Source organism: Anas platyrhynchos, chromosome 2 (assembly GCF_047663525.1).
Source record: "Anas platyrhynchos isolate ZD024472 breed Pekin duck chromosome 2, IASCAAS_PekinDuck_T2T, whole genome shotgun sequence".
Lineage (NCBI taxonomy): Eukaryota > Metazoa > Chordata > Aves > Anseriformes > Anatidae > Anas > Anas platyrhynchos.
In genome coordinates this window covers 52,751,449-52,772,533 of record NC_092588.1, presented here as the reverse complement: position 1 = coordinate 52,772,533, position 21,085 = coordinate 52,751,449, and the positions used below count along the sequence as shown (strand labels likewise).

Sequence of the window (21,085 nt, the reverse complement as noted above, 5' to 3'; positions counted from 1 at the left end):
CAACAACAAAAAAGTACAGTCATGATTTACAGTGCATCAGGCAGTGACTCGTATAACTGCCTCCCCTGAGAGCTCTTTTGAAGTGTACATGAGTCAACAGACTGACAGCGAAGCACGATGTGCCATCATCACCAGGCATTCATGGGTAGCCTCACTGCTTCTTCTGCGGCACATCTCATTCTCCTGTCTCCAGTATATCTCTTTTATGTCTCCCTCTGTCTCTGTCAAAGCAAGTTACACTTTATTAATTTGCTGATTGGGTCCATTCATACTTAGAAATTAAATTAATGAAAGGCACAACCTCTTTGAACGCTAGCAGAACCAGCATTTAGAGCACCCTGCCTCGCTGAAGTGCATGGAAGTTTTCCCTTAAGCCTGAACTAGGCCAAAGTCTCACTTCCAAACTCTGAGAGCACCCGGACACTGAAAGCCTGGATGTTTGAGTAACGTTGAGCCCCCCACTGAAAGAAGCTTGCTTGTCTACGCAGTCCACAATCCGGGTGGCCTCATGTTTATCTCCACCAGCGCCTGCAGCCTTTCTGCTACTTCAAGCTACTCCTGACACCAGGCCATCAACATTTCTGACAAGGACACTGCATTTCTGAAACAGCACTTAAACTATTTTGTCATTTCAGGGCATTGCTGAAAACAATGATCAGCATGATTCTGTCTTAGCAGTTGTGGCTCATAACATTTACGTGGATACAGAGATCTGAAGTCAGCTTTGAGAGTGAAAAGTAGCATGGCTATATTAGGGTGGTGTTTCATCAAAACTAAGCACTTTGCACCTCGGTTAATTAATGAAGCAGGAATGCCCCAATGACGAGAGCATATTGGTGCTGGTGCTCACAGTTAATTTAACATGACATGTGTCATTTGTACAGGACAAGTTCTGGACAATCTACAAAGAACTTCTTCTGAGGAGTCTCATTTCATTCACTAAGTATTCAAAAAACCAGCATCGTTACCAAATGTGCAAAGCAGCACCTTCCATCTGCACGTGTATGATTATTCCTGTGGTAGTAAGACAACAAGGAACAATGACAAAATGTCATTGTTGAGAATCAGAGATAGAACTAATAGCACCGTGTGTGTATTTGCACGCACAGAGATATACCAATGTATGCATGCAGTGCTAGAAGTTCACTGCTTTGTGCTTTCTTCTGAGACTTAAACCAACGGCGAAGGTCAGGACAGGTTACTAGGTTTGCATGCGTGTTCTTAAGCACACACATGAGCGTGTATTTAAAATACAGCTAACTGCAGTATTTGCAACACAAATGAAGCTTTTTCTTTCTGCCTACCTCTTACAATTTGCTTTCATGTAATCCTATATAACCAATGTAATCAAATAATTCATATAAACAATAACCCTAAACCACGATCTAATTCCCTAGCATCACCGGAACACGCTGATTAATACGTAGATTACAGACTAAGACAAGTCAGAAACTATTTCAAATTCACATTTTACCTGATGACATGCTGAGCTCTTAAAATATTCTGCATGGAGAATACATACATACAGGTCATATCCAGACATGTAAAACAGAACAGCAGTTTAAAGCACTCTGTGTACTAACGTGAGGCCACAAGATAGATTAGATAAATACATTTTGTGTAATTACTCTTTTTCCTTTTAGATTGGTAGGATCTATCCAAGAAATCAAATTTTGTTTTATGAGCAATGTTGCATGCTTTTGTACTGAGACTATAGGTACATTTACTGTACTGCTAGGAAATAAGGCAAGAAACAACACAGAACTGTAAGAAACCAGCAGTTTTCTCTCAGTATTTTATCTCTATAGCATTGAACAACCTTTAACATTCATCTAACAATCTTTAAACTTCTACATTCAATAAAATACTGTGTAATGCAACACCATTTAACCCCCTTATTCAGAATGAATAATAATTGTCAGAGTTTTAACACCATCATACAATGTAAAGCTATTCTAAGTATTTTGAGAAATGTTTTGAAGAATGACAGTTAATAATGCCAGATTCATTAATAAGCAACGAGTGATGTCTTTCATGCAATCCTTATCTCCACCTCTCTCAAATATGTGATTCAATGTATGGGTTAAAGAACCAGACAAAAGCTCAGTTTAAAGAGGATGCCAAAGGAAGAAAAAAGAGGGATATGTTTATTTCAGCGGTTTCAGACCTCTGTTAACTCAAACACAGACTAAAAACCTACACCTTGCGTAAATTCCCCACTCCTCCTCTCCAGATTTGCCAAACTCTCAGTGAGGGCAAGTACTTACAGCCACTTAGGCCTTAGGTTTCAAGCCCGTGCCAGTGTTGTACATCACCTATGTTGTAGTGTCTACTTGGTTACCAGTGGTAACTAGGAGGCTCGTTATTCTAGAACAAGAAATATGACTCAACAGAAGCAGCCCTAGCTCCAGAGCACTCCTGCTAAAACCACACAACCTAATCATGCATGGCATGAGCATTGCAGCATGAGGCAGGCATGTTAACGGTGAATTGGTAGAGTCAGGTTAACCATTTCCCAGACTCTGGTGCTTTGTGCTCACCAGAATTAACTGCAGGTGTACGCGGTCTAGTAGTGAAATCTCCAACCATCTCTTCCCACAGAAATGAACGGGAACACACCACTAACGAGCATTTGTTCAATACTAATTAGCTTCCAGCTAACAAGTCAAAAATAAATGTGGGATTTTTGTATCTTTCAAAGTTTTGATTTAACTTTTAAGGCTAAAAGGCTCTGTCTTCAAAGGAGAACTTACTTGGCCAATTAAAATATTTCAGCCAATATGATTTTTAAACAGAAACACTAGCCAGACATGCAGCTTGCTTAGATTTAGTGTGTTCAGGCACAGTTGATTGAAACAGCTAGATGTCAATTACCTGCCTTAACTGCACACAGATAAGACAGTCAATTAGCACCCAGAAAAGATGTAAACAGCATAAAAAGTCACTCAAACGAGCTGTAGCCTTCTGCTGCACTTTTCAGGATGAGCCAGTTAATCAAAACAGCTCCACACCTGAGGCTTGTTTATCTCTGAACAGCTAAAGTCAGATTCTCAGCCATTTGAGCATCCCACACAAGACCATTAGCATCCAGGTGATTCAAGTCCAGCTCCTCAGGAGACTAATGACCTTACCTAGACTTGTGAGGTTCTGTCTGACCTCTTAACGGGTGGAGAGGTGGGGTAGGTATGAGAGCCTCAATATTTCCTGCTATGGGGATGTACAGCTATTACTATGCCTCTTAACTGCAAGGACAGAGGGAAGGTGTACATTTCAGGGGTTTAACACCTATCCGATCAACCTATTTTAACAGCTGTGTAAAGTCTTGTATGTGCTGAATAAGGGTAGTTTGTTCACCTACCTTCACTTCTTACTTAGGTCTTCTTAACGAGACATGAAGTCTGCACACCACTGATCTAGTTTTCAATCCACGGGTGCTCACAGTCAGGCTATTAATACACTCACTTCACGCTGAGGATCCAAACTCAACTGCTTGTATGTTCATTGTCTCCTAACCCATCGCCACAACATCCCCAAGTTCCCAGGACACTCTGGAAAACCAGCATGGTTCTGCCAGCTGCATGACAAAGAACAATTAGCTAGGTGCAAAGCACCATAGTTAATTACACAGGCCACAGAGCACCCATGAAGTACTGAAAATGTACCCCAGTGTGATTTCTTGTGTTTGAGATCACCATGTCCCCAAAGAAGATCCAAATCATGAAGACCATCACAAAAATATTTACGTGGCTTGAGCAGTTACTCTTAAGAGCTACTCACTTAAGGTTTCTCACACTATTGAAAGTGTTGCCACAGGTCCTATACTGTCCCCAAAAGAGATGTTCATGGGGTCATTGTGTTTTGAGATCCATATGACCTCAGCTGCATTTCTGACACTGTGAAAGATTACTTGCTGACAGGTTGCCCGGGACCTCACACATCCAAAGCCTGTCCTAAGAAGTGCTGCACTGCAAACATTTGTAGAAAGAGCACGCTACACAGAGACCCTGAAAGCCCCATTCAGACTCAGGAACATCATCCTTACTGAGTGTAGACAGCATATATACGTATTTTTCTGTCCTGTTCATTCCTCCTTTATCTGCAACCCTTCAGGATTTGCATTTTAAAATCAAGTACATACACCAGGCTTATTTTCCCCAGTACTAAAGTACTGAGTCTGAGCAACTAAGAGCCTCCTCCACCCAAGCGTTGTGATCCTCTCAAAGGAGAAAAAAAAAAAAAAAAAGCGAGCAACAAAGTCTTGGTCAAATTCATTTCCTTATTTCCTTACACTGCAGCTCTTCCCTTCTTTCCTCCAAAGGGCCACATGCAGGTTTAGGGATCCTTCCTGGCGCACTAGATCGTAACTGCAGACAGGCACAGTCCCAAGTCACCACAACGAGCAGTTGCCTTCAGAAGTCTAGGGCCTCAGGCTATGTCTAGGATTTTACAGAAAGGTAGCCAACACCCATTACCTATCACTTTAAAAACCTCACACGCCTTTTTCAGCAGTGAACATGTAACCCCTTTCTTGAGTCATTAAGCCTCCTTTGCAGGGCTCCACCCAGGTGAAAACAGCAGCTCACTAATATCACCTGCAAGATAGAAGCACCAGCCCCTATTAGTACAAATTTGTTCTTTAAGGCTGGGCCTCTCAAGCAGGCACTGAATTTTCTCAGTTGAGTCCTTTGTACATAAATGCTCAGAAAATAAAATCATATTAATAGCTTGTTTAGATTCTCAACTGATGAAGTTGTGCCATCGTGCTGCAAATTTGACTGGTCACACTCAGAATTTTTCCTAACGTCTATAATATTTAACCAGAGGCAGAATATTCTTTCAAAATGTGAAAATTATGGGTAACAATAATATGACCATTAAATGGTACAGCAGTTAAGATTAATAAAATAATCACAGCAGAAAAAAAAAAAAAGAGAATACAATACCAACTGAGGTACACAGCTAGTAACTTGGAATTTCCCAGGGCCTCCAGCACATATTCAGAGCAGGTACAGCACAAACAGCAGTGAAAGCTTTTCCAAATTCAATATACAGTGTTTAATTGTGGCCTGTCATAAAATCTTACTATTTTAAAATTAGTCTGCATCCCTTCAGTCTTTGTGCAGCACAAGGTAACATATGAATAGGTTTTTCTATACTATTATATCCAACAAATAATATCCACATTTATATTCTGGTAAAAAGACATGGAAAATCTGAGATCTCAGAAGGTGTTTATTTTCTACATAAGAATGGCAACTCTGCATCTTCAGCAAGAACTTCGTTTTTTCCAAGTATTAAGCTTTCAAGAGGTCTGTCTTCTGAGCCTTTTTTTCCCCAACACTCACCTTCACCTTCTATTGGCGTCACTTTGTTAGTTCCCAGACCACAACAAGTACTCCAAGTTAGATACTTATTAAGAAGAAAACTAATCATATAATCTGTTATACCAAGTAATATTTACTGTAATAATGACTTCATTATGATCACATTTTTTTTGTGCTTCTGCAAGCACCATTTAACCTTGTCTGATAAGGACAGAGATAACTTTTAAAATAATGTTCCTGAAATATAGTAATTCTTTTAAAAACTTTTTTTTTAAGAAAACAAACAAACAACTGTAGATACTAACCAAATACCTGGCTGACCCATTAAATTGTTTTGTTTAGACTAGACTACACTAAACAGAAAGTGTGCAGAGAGAGGTACTTGGAATTTTTTTCATTTTAAATTAACATTTTGCCCATGAGAAATATCAGGTATCAAGTGCAGGTCTGTTTTTGGCTTTGTTTTCATTGCTTTATTAGATGATTTTCATACAAACAGTAACACTGTAGACAAAAAAGCTTAAGAGGAGATAGTCATTCTAGTATTTAGATAGACAAGTTCAGCTAGGAGAGGTCACCCTTGCTTGGGGTGCATCGCAGTAAGCCTACTGCTTTGTTCTTGATATGCAACAGTTTGTGGTAAAAGCAGGTTTGTTATCCCACACGCAGAAAAAAAAAATCCCCAAACCACATTTTTTTGGTCAGCCATACCCACGTTACTTGCTATACTTCTTCCAGATAAGCAAAAACTGATTACATAAATTGCAAAATTGCACCCAGTTTCAAATTTCAGGAAAGAAGGATCTGTTTTCTCCCATGCCCCAAGTTCTTGAACTAGACTGAGACTGTTAACAACCATGTCATTTGTCACGCTGATTATGATATGCTCACTTGTGTCACACTAAAGATAAGAGCCAGAGCCCTGCCTCCTACCCCCCACCATAGACAAGAAGGTAAAGCAGGCACAAGATGCATCTGTGGTGGACAAAAATGCTAATTTCTACATAAACTGTGGAATTACATGCCTGCGGTCTGTTCCTAGTCACACTTTCATTTTAAGTTAAAACCTGAAAGTGAACACTGTTACTCCAAGTAAGATTAAATCTATAATTCACTTTTAATTTTAATTTTACACAGTGGCCTGACTTCAAATTGTACGCTTTCATGTTAAAGCAAGCTTTGTAAACCACTCCCCCGAGTATCTGTGCAGCTTTCAGTCTCAAAGCAGAAGTGATTATGCCATTTATGAAGTTTCTGCATTGTCTTATAACATTACTGCATGTACTTAAGTTGCCTCTGTAGTAATCATGATAATACTCTATTTCCATATGCTTACATACTGAGGCACAGATGTGGGGGAGGCCTACGTGGAAATAAGGGAGCAAGGGCTGGCACATGAGGAGTTGTAGGAGGCCCCAGAGAAAGACAGCACTAAAACCTCCAACAGGAGCAGCATTCCTCTTCACTGGTGTCTGAAAATCTCAGTGGCAAGCAGGCATCACTGGAGCAGCTGATCTTCATCAAGAATGGTAACTACTGCCTGTTACCTCAAGTCTGTACTAAAATCCATGCAGAGAACCCAAAGGTTGGAGACCTGACGCCATACCAGACAGGAATCAGTGTGATTCCACATGTGGGATTCCTGAGCTTTGCCTCCTGTTTGATCTTTGACAAGCACAAAAGCGCACACATAAAAGAGTGTAAAGCACATCCAAGTTGCAGAGTCTATTACAGAGAAGTTCTGAAATGTTAGGATTGTCTTCACAACTTTGATTTACCCCTTTTCCCCCCTTTCAGAATGGCAAAAAGTGAGCTCTAGTTATGGGAGCACAGCTGGCTGGCATAATTTAGATTTCCAAAGTTTTTGAAAAGGTTCCATGCAAGGAGCTGCCAGACAAAGAACAAGCTAGGGGAAAAGGCAAACAATTGTCACGAATGAAAATCTGGTTAGAGAAAGAGAAACACAGTGCAAGGCTAATTTTTATTATGACAAAAGGTTAACAGTAGGGTGCGTCCAGGTCCTGTACTCTGTTTTAATATATTAACTCAGCCCAGTGAGAGACAAAAAAAACAGGACAGGTAAAGAAGAGTGAGGTACTGAAGTCTGCAGCTATCAAAAATGTATTTGGGAAGAGGGAAACTTGTCACAACTACAGTGTGACTCCTGTTGCATGAATGAATAATGCAATAACAGAAGCTCAACACCAAGATGAATATAAAACTGCAGATAAGAGTAACTTCAAACAAGCTATACGTTCTCCAAAATTGTTAGAGCCCTCTGCTCAGTATGTAGCAGCAGCCAAAAATAACGCCTAACATGCTGGATTCCAGAAGAAATAGGTCAGGGAGTAATATCAAATACACATATATATTGTAATCAGAAGCATAACCTCGCTTAGAATACTGCGTGCAGCCTAAGTCACTTCTACTGAAAAATGGAATACTGCAGGACCAAATAGACTTGGGAAAGAACCAAGACAACAATCAAAAGCTGGGAGCAATTCTCATAGGAAAAGAGATTGTGAAAACTGATTTATTTATCTTCGAAAGCAGACGTGATGCTTTTCACACAGAATAACAAAAGAGCAGGTAAAAAACAGGAACTTTGTTTTCCTTGTCTCAAAGCACAAGAGGATATTCAATGAAATAAATAGATGAGAAGAAAAAAAAAAAAAAGAAATGCCTTATGTAGTTCACAATTCAACATGGTACTCTGCCACCGCCTGCCATTACTGTGTTTAAATACCATACAGATATCAAACATTTATACCAGTATAGAAGCCATCCACCTGTCTCATTAACAAAGTAAGTTTTATTAAGCTATTGCTTCAGGGCTTGTATCTAACCATTAAAGAATCGGATGGGACATTTGTGAGAAAATATTACCTCATGTCTGTCTGCCTTCTGTGGCCTCTCCTTTTCCTCTAGACCATCTGAGACTAGTCAATGTCATGGGTAAGTAAAGGTGAAGAATGGGTGTGACCCACAAGAATCCCTCTTTTTCCGTGCATAGGACAGATTTATCCCCTGAAAGAACAGTTATTTGTTGCATCACTTTATTCTTGTTGTGAAAGGTGTAACTTGCTTAACTTACTGTGCACTACTTAATTCTGCACAAACTATAAGTAGTATGTTTCCTCACAAACACTTCAGTGGTATCTCGGTGTTCCACAGAGATCAGCGTCATGTTTATTGTCACCATGTCCTATAAAGAGAGAAGATAAAATACTCTCAAGTTTATGAATGGGAAACTGGAACAAACAGACTAAGATAACATATCCACAAGCCTGTGACACCTAAGCATTGATTTTCCAGAGCACTCCCCGTAGGAGTTTCTATGTTCAAAGCATAGTCTTGGAGACTTCAGTGGTTGTTAGGCACACGCAGTCCCAGCATCACAAAGCAAAGCACTTGTAAATAAGACACATACGCTTAGTCACACAAGGTATCACATATGGCAGTGCAACGGGACAAAAACAAACATGCAGGACCACAGAACACTCACAAACCTGTGGTACAGACAACCACTGAACAACTCAAAATCTAGACCCTCCAGTTTTTTTCTCCCTCTTTGAATCCAGTTCTGCACATACTTACAGCATGTCAATACAGACAAATCCAGACAGAGTTGAACTTGCTGTGGCTAAGCCAGGTTGTTCAAACCTGTTGGTACAGACGTATCTTGATGTATGTGTAGAGCACGCACTTACCCGAGGAGCTGCATAGAAGCCAAAGTTGCTCCGTGAGCAGCATGAACTGCACGTGAGATATGATTAGTGCTGATACAGCTCCAGCAGATTAAGTAATACTAAATCCACAGCCTTGCCAACCTGTGAAGAGAAACAGAGAACTGTGGAAAGTGATGTATTTTCTTACATACCAACTGCTTCTGCCCACAAGCAGCAGCCAACACCAACACTCACCATCAACTTATGAGCCTCCAGTTTACTGAACTCACTCAAAAATCAAGCCATTCTCTACCCTTAAATTCCAGCTCAGAAGCAGCAATGAAATCACCTGTTATCTTTTTAGATACCATTTTCTTTCAAGCGTGTTAAAGCTTTACTCTTCCAGAAAGCTACAGCAGTTTTCTTCCAACTGCTCTACTTCATAGCAAGTTTTGTCCACACTAGAACCTCCAATACGTATCTTCAGGTGCTAAAAGAAGTCAGAATTTGTCGAGAAACCCCAAGCACTGCCCTAACCCGACAACAAATGAAAACTGCACAAATCCACTTTGTCTTTCTCCCTGCAATACTTGCACCCACAGAGTAACTTGCCAAAAAGAAAAGAAAAAAAAAAAAAACAAAACCAAACAACTTTTCTACTCATGTTGTACCCAGGGAACTAGGCACAAACACTCGCTCATCTGGTGTCCCCGGTCCTACCCCCTTGCTTTTTACAGCTTTGAAAACAGCCATGTGCTAAGTCAAAATCAATTTTCCCCTTTGAGTGAATTCCTCGGGACCAGCATTCCAGCGGCGCTAGGAAGCCTGTTACTCACACGCTTAAAAGTGAGCTTAAGCTCGGCGTGAGCGAAAAGCTTTATTTTTTCCCCTCGTGAAAATGACCTCACCGAAGGAAAAAAAAAGGGAGGGGGATGCATGAGTTTGGTTGACCAACTTGCCAGCAGTCCCAAAGACAATAAACAAGCGTGAGGCGGCTCGTCCGTGGAGGGGGAAATCTCCTCAGCTCCCTGACGTGCCTTTTGTTAACTTCCCGTCATTACTTTTTTTTTTTTTTTTTTTTCGGCACGACCACGCTTTGGGCGCTCAAAGCAGCAGCCCGAAGAGTCAGCTCTCACAGCTGGGAAGCAGGGCTTTAAAAAACAACCATCACAGAAAAAAAAAAAAAAAAAAAGTAATTTTTTTTTTTTTTAAATCGCTCTCACACGCCACCTATGAGTCACCGCTCCCTCCAGAGACACAACTCGGCTCTGGGCGCGTTAAAAATACCCCAGCCTTTTCCTTCCGCGCTCCGGCTGCCCCCTGAGGGAGGGGAGGGCCGGCGGGGGGCTGCCCTCACGGCTCCCCGACCCCTTCCCGGCCCCACAGCACCGAGGGGGCACAAAATGGAGGCGGCGGGAACGGGGCTGGCAGGGCGCGCACCCCCCCCATGCACACACACAGGGCGGTTGGCGGGCGGGTAACGGCGGCTAACGGCCGGTAACGGCCGGGCGCTGCCCTGAGGTACCGCAGCCCCCCGGTGCCTGCCATTGCTCAAGAGCCGCACGTGTCCGCGGCTCGGGCTGTACCAGCTGTTTTATCTCCGGCTAGGTCGCCGTAATTACGCTACATAAAAATAGTTACGAGGTGCCGGGGAAGGGCTGGCTGTCGAAAAAGCGCCGTCGCTTCCTCTTCTGCCGTGAATGCGCGTTTGTGCGGATCGGCTGAGCCCGAAAAAAAAGAGAGAGGGAGGGAGGGAAAGGGGGGGGGGGGAGAAGCGAGCCCTGTTTTCGCCGTAGGAATTTATTATTTCATCAGCCGCTTAAAGCGCTCGCTCGCAGCCCGACATGCCTGCCCCGGCGCCGCCTCGTTCACAAACAAGCGAGCACGTGGTCGCGCGGCACTAAAACAAACACACGCACAAAAACACACCACATCCGCACGCCTTTTCCTTTTCATTTTTTATTTTTTTTTTAAAGGTAAGGCGGCTCGTCTTACTTTCCACGCTAAGCCCCCGCCCGCTGTATGCGCCCCCCCCCCCCCCACACACACACGGGGTTTCGCCTTCGGGGGTGCGGGCGAAGCAGCGGGAGCGGGGCCGGTGCTGCGGGGCCGAGGGCTCCCGCATCGCTCTGGTGTGTGAGGAAAATAAACTGTTGCTGCACCACGTGCTGGCGGGGATGAGTCAAGCTGGGAGACTTTTCTTTCAAAGCGTGTGGCACGGCGAGATCCAGCGGGACGGGAGGGAGAATAAAAAAAAAAATAATAAAAAAAAACACATAACCTTTTGTAAAAATAACCCCAGAAAGGGGACGCGCCTTGGCGGGGGGGGGGGGGGGGCTCCTGCCGTACACACTCTCCTTTCTTCTCCTCGCTATTCACACGCAGGAGTGGGTGGTTCATCCGGCAGCAACAGGAGGAGGCTAGTCAAGGGCAGCTGTCAAAATCTCCCCCCCTCCTCCCTCTCCTCCTCGCTCCCCCCTCCTCTTTTCTCCTTCCAGTTTAATGATCAAACGGCTGCTTGGAAGAAAGGGAGGCTCGCAGGACCCCCCCTCGGCCCTCCCCTCCCGCCTGGCGGAGCCGCAGCAGCCGGCAGGGGAGGAGAGAGGCGGCCGGGAGGAGGAGGAGGAGGAGGAGGCAGCGCCGCGAGTGCTCGCGTAGCTCCGGGTTACTCTTACTCACTGCTGGAAGGTGGGGGAGGGTGCACTGGCGTGTACCTTTTCCTCCCGTGCCTTTTCTCACTTTACCGAGCCGGGGCCAATCCCCGCCAGAAAGGAACAAAGGGACGGGGGGGAGGGAAGCCCACCCCGGCCACAGCCGCCTCCAGCGAGCCCCAGGGGGGAGGCAGAGCCCCGCGGCTCCCGCTGACAGCACCAAGGATCCGGCCCGGGCGCCTGGCACCCACCGCGCTCCTCGCCTGCTGCTGCTGCTGCTGCTTCGTCCTTCCTCCTCCTCCTCGCCGAGTTTAAAAGGGGAGCAAGCGGCCGGCCGGCAGAAACTTGGCTCAGCGGGCGGCAGCGGCGGCTCGGTCCTCGCCGTCAAGATGAAAAGTAAAAAAGGTACCTGCCTGCGGGGAGAGAGAGAGAGGAGAGAGAGGGGGGGGACCCGCGCCCCTTCCCCTGGCCGTGCTCGGGGGGCAGCCGAGCGGGACGGAGCCCCTCAGCCCTCCCCCCCCGGACCCCTCAGCCCCCCGGGGCTGCCCTCACCCCGCTGGGCTCGGTGCCGGGCTCGCAGCCCCAGGCGGGTGCTGCCGGCGGCTGTCACAAGCCTGCCCCGCTGGGTGCCGCGGCCAAGTTTTGGTTCCCCGTCCCCAGCCGCTTCCCGGCGGGCAGGGCTGAGCCCTGGGGGCTCGGCTGGGAGCGGGGCAGCCTCTGCCGCTCTTTGTCTGCCGCCACGGGACGAGGGGCTGCGGGAGCTGCCTGCCTTGCTCTCCCCTTGCATCCCGTAACAGAGAGGGAAGAAGTGCAAAAGTTTGCACGCGGTTAGGGTTAAAAGGAGGAGGAAGACGCACATACCCCCCCCCCCTTCCCTTTGTAAAAAACGAGGCTCTCTGGGTTTTCTTTGTGCTGTTTACGAAAACTTTGCAGCGTGCTGCCCCTTCCCCCTCGGACCGCGCTTTTTTTTGGGGCCGGCCGCGTGTGCCCCGCGTTTTGGGGCCGGGGCGAGGCTGGCAGCGAGCGGCTGCCCCGCGGCCGTGATTCACCAGCTTGTGGTGTGCTCCCAAAGCGCTCCCAGGACACCCAGTGCCCCGTGGCGGAGAGGGGAGCAGCTCGCTGCCCCACGCTCAGGCTCTTTTCCCCCGCACCTCCTTGTTGATATCCCCGGAGCGGGCAGCTTGTACGTGCACAGCGAGCCCTGAGGGGTGCTGGAAACGAGGTGTCCCCCCCCAGAGGGTTTCCAGCCTTGGTGAGCGGGTTGGGGCTTGCACACAAAGGGAATGGGGCCACAAAGGCGCCCCCACTCCCTTGGGGTGCCCAGCCCCACTGTCGGCACCTGGAGGCACCTCATACTTCGGGGGTCTCCTCCCGGGACCCTTAACCTTGCTGCAAACAGCGATTTTTAATTTATACTTTTTTTTTTTTCTTGCATGGTTTCACTGAATTAATTCAGCCCGGTTATTTTTAGGACATTCCTATGCTCCCTATTTGCACAGCAGTGGTGAGCTGGTTTCCTGTCTGCTGTTGCTTCCATTGTTCAGACTTCTCTCCCCGAGGGCAGCTGCTGGTTGCTGAAATACCAAAACTCCCTGCACTTTCGGCTGTTGTTCTTGCCACCCCCGAAATAAATGTGTGTGAAAAGTGCTGACGTCGTTTCTAGGTATGCGTGTGTGTGTGTGTGTGTGTGTAGGGCTTTGTGTGCGAGAGAGAGGGAGGCAGAGCTCCGCTCCCAGGGCTGCAGGCTTGGGGCTGGAACAATGGAAACCACGCAAGGTGACGGGCCTGGGGGGCTCCCGAGCGGGGCAGGGGGCCAGGGGCTTGCCTGGCAGAAAGGAGAAGGCGAGGGGACGGGGATGGAAACTTTCAGCCAGGCGTTGGGGCTCGGGTGCCTTTGTTTTGTTCAAGGTTAGGCTTGTAGTTGTTTGGCACCTCCTGGCATTCGGGGCTGGCTCAAGAAGTTTCAAAGAATGACTTTGTTTCAGATCCCTTGCTCCCAGTCCTACAAAAATCCTGTTTTAAAGGGGAAAAAAACGTATGGCGTAGCCAAGTCTGGCTGCTTTAGAAGCAACAGAGCTCAAGCTGTGAAATGCAGAGGAAAACAAATAAGCTGATTCCTCACTTCTGAAACATGCTCAAAGTTTGTTTTTTGTTTTTTTTTTCCCTCCGTGGAAATTCCCTTATGCATTCTGTAATTCTTGGTTGCTTATGAATAATTCTAAACTAATTTACTTTTGTTGGGTTTTAACTTCACGTTAAACTTTAGTTCGTGTTTTTTTGTTTTTATTTTTTTATTTTTTTTTTCCTTTATCAGCCTGTGGGTTAAAACCCCGAGGACTGTTCTGTGGATGGTTTCATTTACAAATAATAACCCGATAGCGATCACACGGAACACACTCAGCTTGTTAATTAGCTGATTTGGAATACAGTCTTGCGAAGGCACAGGCGTACGTTCAAGTTTATACATGTGAGGAATCCTACTGAACTCGGTTGCGACAGGATCGGGGCCTTAGATGGGAGCTAGTTCTGCTTATCCGTGCTCATAAAAATCCAGCTTAAGTTCACAAAGCACCGACGGGGAGGGGTGGGAGCTTTTCCCGAAGGTGATCTTTGTCGGTTCCCTCTCTGGAGGGCAGAGATTGCTTCTTGTGGTATACTTTGTCCTGTTTTGAATAGCAGTTGGCCTGTGCCACTTCCTCAGTGAGCCTCTTCCTCGACACAATGGGATGGTGGTGGGTTTCTTCCTGGTAGCCTGGATTTTGAGTTTGCTAACTCCTGTTTCATCTGCCTTAGCCTCTCCAAATGCTTTGCCCTCCCCCTTTAGTATTTCAGTGTGCCTTCTGAAGGAGCAGTAGTTTATTTTGAAACCAGCTTCAGTCATGCCGTACTTTTTTCCCAAACTGTTCACGGCTGGGTGTGGGGCTCGGGGTTGTGTGCAGGACCCTGGGTGCAATCTGCCCTGAGCTGGTTACAGGAGGACCTGTAAAGTCTCTGGGCTGTGATACGGTGCAGCGGGGTGTTCAGTCATGTACATGGCTGCAGCTGGGAAGCCAGGAGGATAAAGTAATTTATTAAGGAGGGCTGCTGATCGTGCAGTCCTTGGGTCATTAGTGGCACGGGCCGCTTGTCTGTGGCAGCAGAGACCTGGGGCTGGGACCTCTGCGAGCAAACTCGTGCTGCTTTGGTTTAGTCATATAAAAGCAGCTCTTCTGTTTAGATTAAACATGTTTAGGAGAGGACGGAGCGTAACCTGATGCTAGCCTGCTTTGAAGATGACATAAATTAGTAGGTCAGCTGGGGCTACTCGGCATGTCCGCGGGCCTTTATTCTGGGTGTAAATAACAGTAAGCCAATGGTCCAGTGGTGGAGCCCAGCCAGAAACCTTTTCAGTTGGGCCCTGTTAAAACAGGAAACCAGCAACGAATAGCCTGATTACTAACACGGAGGCAAAACAAAGCTGGGTTGTAATCAGCAGGAATGCTTTAATGAAAACAGAGCCTTGACAGCAGCAACGTGGCTCCTGCTCTAGTAAAAAAAAAAATATCAGCTGGGGCCGTGCGAGGTTTGTAGCCAGGACTTCCTGTCGCTGCGCCGCGGGAGTATCTGCGAGCAGCTCACAGGGCTGCTGCTGCTCTATTTAAATGAGGAGAAGTTGTAACGCTGGGTTTCCTGCTGAACCCGAACCTGCTCTGTGTCACCAGCTCACCCTGTCAATTAACCTGACACACCGAGCAAGCCGGTCAAAGGGCAGCTCCGCCGTTGACTCATTCCTTGCTAGGTAAGCTACGGTTAGTCAGACGGCAACTTTTACTTCAGAAGTGCCGAGGCAGGAGATGGTGTTTGCAAAACACAGAGAGCTTTTCATGCTGCTGGCTTCGAGGGCAGTTACTTCGCCACTTTTTCAGGTGGAAGAGAGCAACAGTTTTGTACTGAGTTTCGCTGCCGAGGCGGTTTTCTCTAATTCAGCGAAGCTCCAGTGGAGTGCTTCAGCTGTGCGTTAGGTCCCAGAGAGGTCATGCCAAGTGGGGTGGTGATGCATGTCTGGAGGACTTCTCGTTACGCTACGTAAATATGGCTCACAAGCTGTGAGACACCTTATTTTCTCGTAGGAGTAGTTTCTTTGGCTCCTCTCCCTTCTTACTTCCAGTCTTCACTGTTTGCATGTCCCTGTCTTCCAAAGTCCTGTCTCACTGCCTGTTAAATTCAAACACAAACAAAAAACCCAACCCACTGGAGTGCTGCAACGCTTCTCGTTTCTGACAAACAAGAACGGCGCATTTGAAAACACTGAATAATCTGGGCTAGTTTTAGCTAGTTCTAGCACTCGATTTAGAAGCTGCTTTGCAGAGCCATCACGTTGTCTGCGAGTGATCTTTGTTCCAAGAAGTGCTCCAGGACCCCGTTGTGCAAGGCGTGTTCTCAGGTTAGATTGCAAGCATGACAGCACTTTTCATGAAACTATTACAAACAGAAAAGAGTTTGCTCATAATCCTTTAAAGCAAACTTGACATACTTTCTACGTGAATTAAGAACCTGTTTACCTAATTTAGGGGGTTTATCTTGTGTTGGGCATTTAAATATTTCCCTATTGTTCCTGCCCCACGACTGGATAATTTGTGGCAAATCATCCCAGGAAAAATACGTTTTGTCAGTTTGGTGTTTGTCAGTGGGCGTAAATCAGCAATTGAGAGAACAAAAACAATACTGAGTTACTGAAGTAACCATGCCAGACACTTCGCAGATTGATCATCCTACTGGGAACCCTTGCATGTCAAAAACATGCATTGAAATCTGGACAACTTAAACTAAATGTAATGATACTGAAGCTACTCATAAATAGGAGGAAGAAAGAATAATTCACCATGTCAGCATTGGCTGCAGTTTGAAAGGGGGGGGGGGGAGAGGTCCTTCCCCCACACACATCGGGAAGTGTGGAGCAAAACTTTAACATACAGCCCTCTCCTTTTCTTTTCCTTTCCTCTTTTTTTCTTTTTTAATAGCTTCATGTAGTTTTACACTTTCACAGGCACATGGTTTATATTTCAGGACTGACTTTCTTTCCTTAAACAGAACCTTTGAATTATGGGTAGTTGCCCACATAAAATTTTGACTTCTGACATTTAACTCGGTTTTACTATTAGTGTTTTCAGTTTTGCTGTTATGAATGAGCAAGTTCCTTCTTCCTCTCCCTCCCTCCCTCCCTTCTCAACATGAAATGCAAGTTTGAAACAAAGCTTATTATGGGCTCCTAGTACATTTTTTTTGTAGAAGGCTTCTGAAAACCAGTCTATTTTCACTTGAAATTAGTATTGGATTGCACTAATTGAAATGTGTGATATCTTACATAGATTTATATGTAGTTTTGTAAGATTTCAAAATTACTGGTGAGCTCTACCTGGTGAGTGTTTTAAAGTTTTCTGTGTATTTTAAGGTACAACTTGCTTCATCAGTGGCTTGTGTATCCTATACCAAAGGAGTAGAATTGTAGTTTTCTTAGCTACTGGCTGTTAAGTACTTGTATTTACTTTATTTTCTTAACATATCTTCAAGTAGTGAAGCAGTAAAGAGTGGTGCATATATAGAAAGTGATGATCAGTTTCTGAAATTCTTTTTTTGTGTTGTGAAAGAAAAAGGCATGCAGTTAACTTGTAAACCCGGAGACTGTAATAAGCGTAGCACACAGAACATGCACTTCCACAGGGTGAAATATGAGATTAAAACTCTGAAGTTGGGGGAAAAATAAGGAGCATGCAATCAAAGTGGTACATGATTTTTTTTTATTTTTGAATGATTGAGCTTGTGTATCAAAGAACTGCAATTAAATTTCAGAAGTCCGTCTTTGGTTATACTAGTGGACTTTTACCTGAGTTTATACACCTGGTTCTTTCATTTTCCTGATTTTTTTTTTTATTATTATTTTTTTAAAACTAAATTAAAGTTACATGAGGATGGAGGCAGACACAATTCTCCTTTTTTTCTTTTCTTGCTCCATTAGTTGTTATTAATAGTTCTGGAATGAGCTATTAATTTATAAAAATCTACAAGCCCTCTCTCCCGTGAGGGAAGCATCAGCATTTTAAGGAGTAATTAAATAACCCATCGCTTGAATTGGGTGTATGGTTTTTCAGTTTTTGTCTGTTGGCCCCTTGCCCAGCCACTGGCTATCCTTCAAGAGAAGAGTGTTGGATGCATACCATAGCAAGCAAATTTGGACAATATTGGCGTTAGATAGAAGCCATCTGATAACATGCAGCAGATAAAAGGTTGCTAAGGGAACAAGAAAATGAGGGTTTACAGAGAATTCCCTTAGGAATGTCGCATTGGTACTACTTTTTGTTCAACTGACAGAAAAGCTACAGCTTGACAAGTTAACGCTACAGGATAAATCCCCTATAAAGGCTGTGCCGTGATTGATGGTAAAGGTGGTTAGTTAACGTAATAAGAAGTGTCTGAAACATCAAACGCTGGAGCTAAATACTTGACTGGGGTAGGAGGCTGATGGTGCTTTCCTTTTTGTAATTGCAGGTGTAGTTGCAATATCAGGCAGCGAAACAGAGGACGATGACACTATGGATGTCCCACTGGATCTTTCCTCATCTGCTGGCTCAGGCAAACGTAGGAGACGTGGCAACCTGCCCAAGGAGTCTGTCCAGATTCTTCGGGACTGGCTATATGAGCACCGATACAATGCTTATCCTTCAGAGCAAGAAAAAGTGCTGTTATCCCGGCAAACACACCTTTCCACACTACAGGTATTCAAATAAAGAAGTCCTTTTCATTTTGTTTAAAGGAACTGTTTTCTTCTTAATTTACCTGTTGTCTAGTCAGTGATGTAAGTATTTATACTCTGTGATGTTTCCTTTTTTTTTTTTTTTTTTTAATAAGTACTCGCTCTTTTCCTGACAGTTGTAAGGAGAAATCCAGATGAATTGTGTGTTACGATGATCTTTGTTTACTGGGAATAAAATTAGTTCTTTGGGAGAACAGACAGTCATGAATTCAAACGTGAATGCTAATTTTCGCAAAATTGGGGCCAAAAAGACATAAAGTGTCTGTATAAGGTAATTTATTGTGAGAAGAAGGGATTAGTTTGTCAACAGAGGTTTTATGGTGATCGATGCACAGCTGAGTATATTACTCCTTGCTTCTAAAACTGCAACTTGAGGCTCATTCCTGTAGAACAAGAATATTTATAATTATGTGCATGACGACTTCCAGTAAGATCAGTGGAACAACCTGTATGGATAGAGCTACTCAAGTGCATTAGCATGGGTGTGATCAGGCTTTTATGTGGTTGGTTTTGGATTCTCACCTTGAGGCTATACCGCTGGCAACTGTGAGGTCCCCTGGATGCAACATACTTGTCTTTCATGATCCCCTTTAGTAGAAGTGCTGTGAGCAATTGCCACTTTCCACCTCGTGAGAAGGTAGTTGTAGGAAGACTTCTGCAAGCCCTGGTTTGGCCTGACGCTAAATATAGAGTGCTTGTGTTGGCTTCTGGGCTTTATTTTTTCCAGATTAGTTCGTTAGTACAAATTCCGTAATTGACTGTGAAGTAAAATTTCTTTTGTGTAACATCATAAAGAAAACCTTCATGTAGTAAACACAAAAAAGACGTTAAACTATAAACTATCCTGTATCGCCCAGGAAACTGGTTTGATATTTAAACAAGGACAAACTTAAATGAGGTAATTCATGTTATGTCTGTCGACACAGTCAGTTGAACAAGGAAAATCAGTAACTATTTGTGGGAGGAGTGGCCCTCTTCAGAGAGAAAAGGTTTTCCTGTTGTTAATTAACCTAAGCGCAGGGAACAATGGCTAATAGATTAATGTGTGTGCACAGAGTTAAAAGGTAAACCTCTGGGCTGAGGCTGGCCGTCTTCAGATGTCCTGGGGCTTTCCGCAGAAGGAGCTGGGGAGCTGGGGGTAGAGCGGGGACAAGGGAAAGGCCTTAGCCAGGCGTGTCAGAGCTTGTCCCATGGCCTCCTTTGTTCTGCGGTTGAGGAAACTGCTCAAACTGCTGGGAGGGAGTCATTAATCTAACCCAACGACTGTAGTGGCACATAGTTGGAAGTGAATGAAGGTAGAAATTAAGATGTCCTTGTATTCCCAGGTCTGCAACTGGTTTATCAATGCACGCCGCAGGCTCCTACCTGACATGCTGAGGAAGGATGGCAAAGACCCAAACCAGTTCACCATCTCGCGGCGAGGGACCAAGCTTCCCGAGGGCGGCCTGGTGGAGTCCTCCATGAGCACAAAGACCTTCCTTCCCCTGCTGGAGGAGAGCGCCTTCCTCCCTGCCGCCGCCGCGCTCAGCAAGACTGTGTCCTCCTCCAAGCCTGCGTCCCCGGGTTCGGTCCTGGCTCGGCCCTCGGTGATTTGCCACACCACTGTGACTGCGTTGAAAGATGCCCCTTTCCATTTCTGCCAGCCAGCTGACGTAGGCCAGACCACGGACCTGCAGCAGCCCCCGGCCAACACCTTCACAGACAGCTCCCTCTCCTACCATGAGGACACCTCTAAACTGGGACCTGGTGCGAACGCGCAAAGTGGGCTCTTTAACACTCCTCCTCCAACCCCACCAGACCTTAACCAGGATTTCAGTGGATTCCAGCTACTGGTGGATGTTGCACTCAAAAGGGCGGCAGAGATGGAGTTGCAGGCAAAACTTATGGCCTAAATCCCCTACCTTCTCTTTCCCCATCTCTTTTTTTTTTTTTTTTTCCAGGCAGGGATCTAACAGCTGTGTGGTTATTGCCATCCACACAATATCAAGAGACATAACTGCATTATTATTATTTTTTTTATTAATCTTATTTGCACAAGGGATTGCTGAAATGAAGCTTCCTGTCACTGAGATCGTCTTCAGTGGAATATGGTCATTCCAAGAATTACAAACTTAAAGCTACTGTAGAAAGAAAGGATTGTGTGTGTTTTTTTTTTAATGTTTCCTTTGTAGGTTTTTCATAATGTGAGATGGTTCCCAAGATCATGTGATTTGTTTTTGTTTCTTTCAGACTGTGCAATATCTAGTAATGATATAGAGTCTTCTTACCATTCCCATGCGGAACAGAATATACCGACACGCTGTCTAAAGTAAATTTTCAATTTTTTTTAACAATACGAACTTTGGATGATTATGCTTTTTTTCCCATAATGTAATAAAATATTTTCTTTAAAAACGGGTGCACACAGAGTATTTTGTTGAACACAAGCTTCGTAGAAAACACAGCTTTCCTCTTGAAATAAATGGAAGTGAGAAATATTTTTGACCTCATACTGGCTTTGTTTGGTTTAGAGAATTACACTAGCAGTTTCTGTTAACCAGATGTTCAAAGGAATGTTGAAAAGTGGGCTCAAAGTACCTGACAGTGTTCTGCGGTGTTGACCTTTCTAATGGGGCCAAAGGGAGCTGTGTAGTCAACTAGCATTAAATTTCA

The 21,085-nt window shown here is 44.9% G+C and overlaps 1 protein-coding gene and 2 long non-coding RNA genes across 11 annotated transcripts; 1 reads left to right on the top strand and 2 right to left on the bottom strand.

The window, feature by feature from the left end:
- Positions 1 to 57: 57 nt before the first annotated feature.
- LOC140001883 (uncharacterized) lies at positions 58 to 3,827 on the bottom strand. The gene is made up of 2 exons (XR_011807564.1): positions 2,268 to 3,827; positions 58 to 221 (listed from the first exon to the last, which is right to left on the bottom strand). It is a non-coding gene; the product is annotated as an uncharacterized lncRNA (long non-coding RNA).
- A 75-nt stretch (positions 3,828 to 3,902) lies between these two features.
- On the bottom strand, positions 3,903 to 11,399 carry LOC101794910 (uncharacterized). Of its 6 annotated transcripts, none has more exons than XR_011807560.1 (4): positions 10,634 to 11,399; positions 9,035 to 9,154; positions 8,211 to 8,529; positions 3,903 to 7,230 (listed from the first exon to the last, which is right to left on the bottom strand). It is a non-coding gene; the product is annotated as an uncharacterized lncRNA (long non-coding RNA). The 6 variants fall into 6 exon arrangements; XR_011807562.1 differs by having other exon boundaries at positions 3,903 to 6,989; XR_005263141.2 differs by lacking the exon at positions 3,903 to 7,230 and having other exon boundaries at positions 7,243 to 8,529; positions 9,035 to 9,174.
- Positions 11,400 to 11,604: 205 nt separating this feature from the next.
- Positions 11,605 to 20,827, top strand: TGIF1 (TGFB induced factor homeobox 1). Of its 4 annotated transcripts, none has more exons than XM_027452001.3 (3): positions 11,605 to 12,048; positions 18,169 to 18,395; positions 19,759 to 20,827. In XM_027452001.3, exons 1-3 carry the CDS (start codon positions 12,033 to 12,035, stop codon positions 20,323 to 20,325), a joined length of 810 nt encoding a protein of 269 aa, XP_027307802.2. In that variant the 5' UTR covers positions 11,605 to 12,032; the 3' UTR covers positions 20,326 to 20,827. The 4 variants fall into 4 exon arrangements, with proteins under 4 accessions (XP_027307802.2, XP_038029674.2, XP_005009431.2 ...); XM_038173746.2 differs by lacking the exon at positions 11,605 to 12,048 and adding an exon at positions 12,534 to 13,306; XM_005009374.6 differs by lacking the exon at positions 11,605 to 12,048 and adding an exon at positions 13,319 to 13,419.
- The last annotated feature ends 258 nt before the right edge of the window (positions 20,828 to 21,085 follow it).

What these genes read in the sequence shown, in the direction of transcription:
- TGIF1 (XM_027452001.3), top strand. An exon ending in CACACCTTTCCACACTACAG is followed by an intron (nt 18,396 to 19,758) that starts GTATTCAAATAA and finishes TTGTATTCCCAG; the next exon opens with GTCTGCAACTGGTTTATCAA.